Below are 8,119 nucleotides of genomic sequence, written 5' to 3'. Positions count from 1 at the left end.
GAAGTTTGATATATACATTAACAACTAGGAAGTTTGATATATACATTTTTGTAGCAAAGACTAGCAAAGTCTTCTTTTTTTTTTTTCTTGAATCTAGCCTTGTGTCACAAGTTCCTTTTGAATTTAGAGGCATGGCTAGAATTTGAAGATTGGAGTTTCCTTCCCAGGGGGTCAACATCTCCACCACAAGAAGAAGAATGGGAAAAAGAAGTTGCGCTTCAAAAGAAAGGAAAGTTTTTAATAAAACATGGTAGCCTCCTAGAGAGTTCCATTCTTGACTGAGGCTATCATCATATACTTGGGTAGGTATGCTGTGTGTGCGCGGCGTGGTAGCGATTGGGTCTGCAGAGTCCCATTTGATCTGGTTGTCTTCATGGAGAAAACCAAAATTGGGGGACATATTGTCAATAGCAGCTGTGTCGTAACTCCTCTCTCTTCAATCGTGAAACGGAAAGTTGAGAACGTGTTGAAAAAGGAGGCGCACTTCATGAAACCAGGCAAATGACCCGCCCCTGCAAGAAAATAGAAGCCTAAAATGCACGCATAGATTGCCTATATAAACAGAGCTGCGCGACAAGGTGATTCCACAAAACACACCAATTTTAGCTGAATTTGGCGGAGGCAGCAGCAGCAGCAGCCATGGCTAGAGTGCAGGCGATACTGTGTGTAATGGTGACTTGCTGCTTCATTAGCTTCGGTAAGGCACCTATATTGATCTGTGTGTGTGTGTGTGTACTATGCGCGCTTGGTTTGACGTGAATGACGTCGTCTGCTGTCGTTACTTGCATATTGCAGAGATGATGAGAGCGGAGGCAACGACAATACGCATGCACAACCAGTGCAGCTCCACGGTGTGCTTCAAGTATTGGGTGCCCAACGTGGGCGGAGCATGCTCGGAGCAAGGCTCAGGCGGCACATGGTCGGTGGACGCCTCGGGGAGCTGGGTGGGGGCCACCATGTGGGCGATTACAAACACGGGGTGCGGCGGGCAGGCTTGCAACACAGGGCCTCCCTCCGGCGTCACGCAATTCGAGATTACGGTCGACAGCAGCGGCGGCAACGACTACTACGACATTTCCAAAATCGCCGGCTATAACGGCGCCATGAGTGCAGTTCCCACCAACGGCAACTGCCCCACCGTCGAGTGCACTGACGCCAACTCCGGCGCCTGCTACTACACCGGAGGCCCCGACGAGACCAAGGCCTGCGCCACGGGCACCGACTACGACGTCTACATGTGCGCCTCATGAGCTCCATGCCACTTGTGTTATGCATGCATGCCCTTTACTAAATAATGTGGAGGTCCTTTGTAAAACTCATAGTAATAGGGGCGCAAAAAAATGAAAAATGGCCAACATCACAAAAGCTAAGCTTATTAGCATTTTAAAATAAAATTGTTTACAGAAGATGCACAAAGCTCTCTCTCTCTCTCTCTCGCAGTCGACTGGGATCGAGAGAATTTCTCCTCTCTATGATCGAAAGCTCTCTCTCTCTCTCTCTCTCTCTCTCTCTCTCTCTCTCTCTCTCTCTCTCTCTCTCTCTCTCTCTCTCTCTCGCCTACGCACATGTCTCTGACCATCAAAAGAGTGATCGATCGGACCACACTAGACGGAGTGGTATCTCACACATGATTCCAAAAAGTTCGACCGGTGGCAAAGAACTTGACGGACGTCGCCAGCACTTAGACGTCGTTAAATGCAATTCTCTCTCTCTCTCTCTCTCTCTCTCTCTCTCTCTCTCTCTCAGATGGAGATGGAGACATTTTCATCTCTCGATTAGTGCTAGATATTGAGATTCTGACACCATAGAAATTTTCTATGCATCGAGAAAAAAATTCCTATCATGAGATGAATTTTCAAGAGCCTTTGTGGATCACAAGCTATTATTTTTTTCCATGTTGGGGAGCCGTTAGGAGCCATAGTGATTAATAAAGAAGTCTTCTCATATGGTGTCACACCTTTCTAATAAATCCTTAGCTACATTTTGCTTCTAAAAGTGAGGTTTTTTCTTTCAAAATATGTTTTCCTAATTTATAAATAGCACATCTCACCATTACCCTAAGCAATTATATGTGCTTTAGAGGAGGGTCATCAATGGAAATTTAACCCTCTCTATTAACGAGATTATGATTGGGATGTGTAACATGTTTACTGTGATTTTGAGTCTTTAAGTTGTCATTTAATTTTACAAATGCTTTTGTCTTCTTTAATTTTTACCAATAATTGTTTAAGATGCATCGTTAAAACCACCAATCATCAAAAGATCCTTACTTTAAATGTGTTAGTCTCGCTATATCTATATCTATACTGAAGGAGAAGGAATGTGACTCCCACATGTCAGAAGCAGGTTTTTTTGAGGTTTTTCCAAGTTTTTTGGGGTTTTGTGGAGTGCTATTCCATGCAAAACTAGGCTTGGGGGGGTGGTATTATACACAAAACCACCTAGTTTTGCATGCAATGCCACTCCCTTGTCCCCTCACTCATCACTCATCTCTCTCACTCTCTACTCACCCCACCCGCTCTCTTGCTCACACCCCCTTGCTTTATCATGTCAAAGTTTGAGGATTTATCATGTTTTATAATTTCTCGAGAGGTTTTCGAGATAATGAAATAGAATGAGAGAGAGAGAGAGAGAAAGCTATTTGGCCCATTAAAGCTATATTATTTATGCCATATGAATTAGAGGCTTGGTATTTTGAATCATTAATTTGGATTATGATTGGGATGTGTAACTATGATTTAGAGTCTTTAAATTGTCATTCAATTTTACAAATACTCACTAAATGCTCTCCTTTAATTTTCACTAATAATTGTTGTAGACGTGTCTTTGAAACCACCAATCATCAAAAGATCCTAACATTGGCTCTTAAAGCATCCAAAACAGTCCTTACATGCATTAGTAGAGGAAAGCGTGCAACTCTACGGTGATAGCGTGGAGGTGGAGGTTGGAGGTTGGAGCTTAACAAGAAAGCTTGGAGGCCTCAAGGGACTCAAGTTTGAAGCATTGGTAAGTGCCCTATGACATTTGTGATCTATTGCTCATCCTTTAGGTGAATGTGTTGAGTTCCCTCTTGGAGGTGTGGTAGCCCATAACAACGGCCTTATCAAGCTTACTATGTTGTTGCTCAGGCACAAGAGCATAAGCAAGACAACCAAAAATATGCAAATGAGCCACATAAGGCTTCCTGCCATGCCAAGCTTCATAAGGAGTTTTAGACTGCAAGGCCTTGGTAGGGCATTTGTTAACACAGTTTATGCACATAGTTGCCTCTAACCAAAAACCATGAGGTAAATCTTGGGATTTCACCATACATCGTGCCATCTCTATGAGGGACCTATACTTCCTCTCAGCCACACCATTTTGCTGAGGTGTGTATGGCATTGTACATTAATGCCTTATGCCTTTTTCAACCATATATGCATGAAATTCCTTGGACATATACTCCCCCCTCGATCTGAACGAAGGGTGCCAACCTTACATTCACATGCATTTTTAGCCATGTGTACAAAGTGCCTAAAGCACATAAAAACCTCTGACTTCTGCTTTAATGGATACACCCAGCTATCTCTCGAGTAATCATCAATAAAAGTGACGAAATAGAAATTTCCCCCAATAGATAGTGTCCTCATAGGACCACATACATCACTATGTATAAGCTGTAATTTCTTAATAGCTCTCAAAGATCCATCCTTTGGAAATGATGCCCGATGTATATAACCAAGAATACACTCCTCACATACATGTCTAGTAGGAGTCTCAAGAGTTGGCAACTCAGATGACACGATATCATGCCTTTGAAGGCATAACAAACTGCCATAATTCAGATGGCCAAATCATGCATGCCATAATTCTGCATGACTCATAGCACGAGTTGTAGAGACTAAGCAAGCATCATACTGCAACTTCTCAAATACATCTATCTTGTATAGGCCATGAAACAAGGTACCTAAGAAAATGATAGAATAAACATCATTTTTATCCTGAACTGTACATCTATCATCCACAAATTTCACCATCTTAATACCTGGCACATATAAAACTTTAGAAAGAGTAAATGCGCCCCCATTTGTAGCAGTGAGCACAAATCTACCAACTCCTTTGAGAGGATCTGAGGCACCATTTGCACATGTGACAGTTCCTGCACTTGGGATAGATTCCATAGATGAGAACACTTTTTTTTGTGAAGTAATGTGCTTATACTAGCACCAATGTCAAAGTACCAAGCATCTGATTCTGCCACCTCACATGCATATACTCTACGGGGTCACTCATAAATATGTAAGCATAGCCCGTGGGTTCAACATAAGGAGTTTTTAAATATCCGTTTTTACACTTTTTTTACATATAGAAGGGTAATATTTAAAGAGGGTATTTATAGATTGAATAGATAAAGGGTGTGTTTTATTCATGCAAAACTTACAGATAAGGGGTTTTTCAATTAGGCCTTAAACGCACGTGATATAGAGGATTTACATCTAGTGAATCCCCCAAGTGCATACATCATGAACAGAAGGGTCATAACTACAAAAATGTACAGTTCATGCCCAATCTACATCTTGAGAAAAACTTGTAGATTCCTTCTTCTCTGCACTTGGTGTAGATGCATCAGCCAACAACCATGCTCAATGCTTTCTTTTTCTCCTTCTCTAGCCTTTTTTTGCACTCATTTATATAGTGCCCTTGTTTCATACGATAGATACACTTGGCCTTCTTTTTAGGCTTAAAACCTTCTTTCTCTACATCCTTACCTGAGGATTCTGATTTTGGCTTATAGCCACCATGCGAAGAAGCTTTACTTTTGCCTTTCTAAGACTAGCAACAAAAGCTTGGTCACCAACTCGCATAACAAATTTGTTTTGCCGACTGCTCTTCTTGCAAGAGTATTGAAACCAACTCATCAAATGTAAGGGAATTTGGATTTCCCTTCATCATGAGTCTAGGGGTAGAGGCAAAACTCTAATAATAATCCAGCAATGCATTGAGAACTTTGGGCACCAATGTACTATTAGGATATATCTCATCCACACTAGCGAGGTACTCCTTAGAATCTTTAATCTTGGTCAAGAAGCTGTCCATTGAGTCTCCCTCATTCATGTGATCAGAATCCAATTGTTTGCGCAGATATGTAACACGTGCTTCATTGTGCACCTAGTATAATACAGCAAGTGCATCCCATGCCTATTTTGAAGTCTTACATGACTGAATATGAGGAATAATGCTTCGCTTCACAGAAAGTGTAAGCAATGCATGTGCTTGTGCATCTCTTCAATCCCATCTCATTTGAGCAGCAGTGGGAGGTGCTGGTGGTGCATGTGGAGAATTCGCATCTGTATTAGATTCTACTTTAGATGTGCCTGCAGCACCTAGTTGCACTGGTAGTTGTGAAATAGGACGAGTTTCACTACCACTGACCACATTCTAAAGGCCTTTAGCAACCAGTACATGCCTCATCATATAGGACCATAATGGGTAGTTAGTCCTGTCAAGTTTGTCCTCAGTAGACAACATATTGAATACATCAGTACTGCCAGCCATGTCTATCTACCAAATGCAAAAGCTTTCAACACACTGCAAGTACTGTCGTATTCACTAAATGCAACCCCGGATGGCTGCCAACTAGACTGTAAAGTGTATGAAAAATAGCATAGAGTAGAGAATAGAGTGTTACTGTTGTATGATGATCTGTAAGGTTCCTCCTCAGCCTAAAAGATTTATAAGCCCTCACCTCAGTCCCCTGTAATCATCCCCTACTATTTCAGAATGCAAGAAAATATTATTTTCCCTTAGAGAGAGAGAGAGGTAATTCAAAACTGAGATATTTTTGGTTACAAAGTTTCTCCTAATATCTAAGATGAATTCCCCTAAAATAGAAGTTCAAAAAGAATTTTCCAATGTGCATTAGAAATTAGTTGAATATGTGTATTAAAGGCCTTAGCCTAAGGGTCCACATTTTCAGGAAATTTTTGATTAAGGTCCAAATAAGGTTCTAAAGAGCCAATAGGATTAATCCAAGTGTGGGGATGACAAAAATGCAAAGAATATAAGAAATATACCCCAAAAATGAGTAAATGCTCACATACGATGAAGAGTTGACTGAGTACTGGGTTTATTATTAAAAATGAAGGTTTATTACCAAAAAATCAAAATTTGACACCTCAGTAAGGAGAAAGATGCCCCATGAAGTAGGCGCCTTTTTCTCATCATTACTTTGAATTTTTAATTCAAAAAATGAGATATTTTTATCTCTCCTCTCTCCTTATGCAAACTGGATTAAAAAAGGGAGCCAAACTGGATAAATCTTATTCAAACTAGATCAAACTGGACCAAACTGGATAAATCTTATTCAAACTAGATCAAACTGGAGCTGGAAGCCTCTAGACCTCAGTTGGACTTGGTTAGTGGCCTCCCTCACCTGTAAATAGACCCTCATTCCTTTGTATTTTCATCTTTGAGAAATTACATGCTAGTATTATCTTCATTTTAGTGTAATTCTATTATCCCTCTATTTTGCCTCTACTTTTGGGAGCTTTGGATCTTCTTAATTCTTGGTGGCCAAACCTTGCTTTGTGGGCTTCACTTCTCTCCAAAAGAATCAAGCCAAAATCAAAGGTAAGCCTTAATTCAATGGTTTTTCTATCTTTCTCAATGATTTTCTTCTTTCCAACCCCTCTAATGCTTGGGAAGCTTTCAATTAAATGGTTTTTTCTTGAAATCAAGTTTTCTTAATGATTCATAATGCTTAAATGGTTTAATACTAATCTTTATGCTTAGTTGAAAGATCCCTGCCCCCTCCGCACAACGGATTCGGGGGTGCTAGCAGCAGCGAAAGTCGCACTCCTTGCGTGGGGCAGGGTCCCTCACTCGGGGGCTTGCCCACCCACGGATCTTCGGAGAGACTAATCCCTCGGTTCTTCCAAAAACCAAACCCGAAAAAACCTCCCTCACCCGGAAAGCACGGGCGATTCCTCCAGGATATTTTTACTCTAACGTAGTCAAGGTCATTACTGACCAAACTGATCCGACTGAACTCGTAAGTCACTTGGTCAGATCAAGGAAGAAACTTACACTTGGATCATCGAGACCAACGCTTTTTTCCCCATCGAGAGGCACAACCGTTGATTCTTTTCCATAGAACAATTACTATCCGCCGGGATTTCCTTCATCTATTGTACTATAACAGAATTGAGTCTCATTTTACGGATCCATTAGTCCAGCCTAACCCCATCCAGTCCCATGGCTTAGCCAACCGTCCAACCATTGTAGTGATGGGATCCAATTAGAAATTTGGTTAGGTTTTGTCCTGGATACCATGGAAAATGGTTCCCAGACCCCCTAGCTAGATATTCATGCAAACTTAAAGCTAGTCACACCATTTACACAGCCAATATGAAATTGCCTTTTTTCGCAGATTCAGATGTCTTTAAAACAGTTTTTTAATGAAACCATAGTATCAATGATCATAATCCTCCAAAAATATCCGGTTGAATCCTAATTTCCAATCATTCCTTCATGGGAGTACCTATGGCATCATTGGCAACCAGAACACCACCTGTCCACTCAGGGGCCTTCTAGATAGTTCCTAGCTCATAGTACTCGGCAATATATTCACTTATAAAAATGATGCTCATAGTACTCGGCAATATTTTCACTTATAAAAATCAAGATGGAATCTCCGTTGAAGATCAGCAAGATCAACCAACAGATCTATATAAAAAAGCCATGGACTCATCCGTTTGAGAACTAGCAAGGTCAATCAACCAGATCTATGCCCGGTTTCAGAAAACAACTCTTACTCCTTGATCTAATATCTTCCACGATGCACGTGTGGGTATCTTCGACGACCTAAAGCCCGAGCACCATATGGTGAGCACCCTCTAGGATCCTTCGTAGGTCACCTAGCGCTTCACTCATAGGCCGCTTCCTTGGTCCCTCATCCAGTGTACCGGAAGCTCACCATTTAAATTGAACCGAGGTTGGTCAAGACCTCGACCGACCTTGCTAACGCGAGACGTCCTCCGTTGACTCTCCGTCAGCTGTTGCAACTTTATCAATTAGGTCTCCACGACCTCAATCACAAGACGGTCAAAATGCTTCCCCAACATTATTGACATAAAATAGT

At 41.4% G+C, this 8,119-nt stretch overlaps 1 protein-coding gene across 1 annotated transcript; it reads left to right on the top strand.

The window, feature by feature from the left end:
• Window positions 1–354: 354 nt before the first annotated feature.
• LOC147607664 (pathogenesis-related thaumatin-like protein 3.7) lies at window positions 355–1,396 on the top strand. The gene is made up of 2 exons (XM_086790609.1): window positions 355–697; window positions 796–1,396. Exons 1-2 carry the CDS (start codon window positions 640–642, stop codon window positions 1,248–1,250), a joined length of 513 nt encoding a protein of 170 aa, XP_086646735.1. The 5' UTR covers window positions 355–639; the 3' UTR covers window positions 1,251–1,396.
• Window positions 1,397–8,119: the final 6,723 nt, after the last annotated feature.

Source organism: Cibotium barometz, chromosome 55, assembly GCF_041138505.1.
Source record: "Cibotium barometz isolate CiBa-2024 chromosome 55, ASM4113850v1, whole genome shotgun sequence".
Lineage (NCBI taxonomy): Eukaryota > Viridiplantae > Streptophyta > Polypodiopsida > Cyatheales > Cibotiaceae > Cibotium > Cibotium barometz.
This window is presented reverse-complemented; position numbering and strand designations above follow the sequence as displayed.

Excerpts from the sequence above, each read along its gene's own strand:
- LOC147607664 (XM_086790609.1), top strand. The coding sequence starts at position 640 with ATGGCTAGAGTGCAGGCGATACTGTGTGTAATGGTGACTTGCTGCTTC. Across the intron at positions 698-795 it reads TTGCTGCTTCATTAGCTTCG|AGATGATGAGAGCGGAGGCA; the intron begins GTAAGGCACCTA and ends TGCATATTGCAG.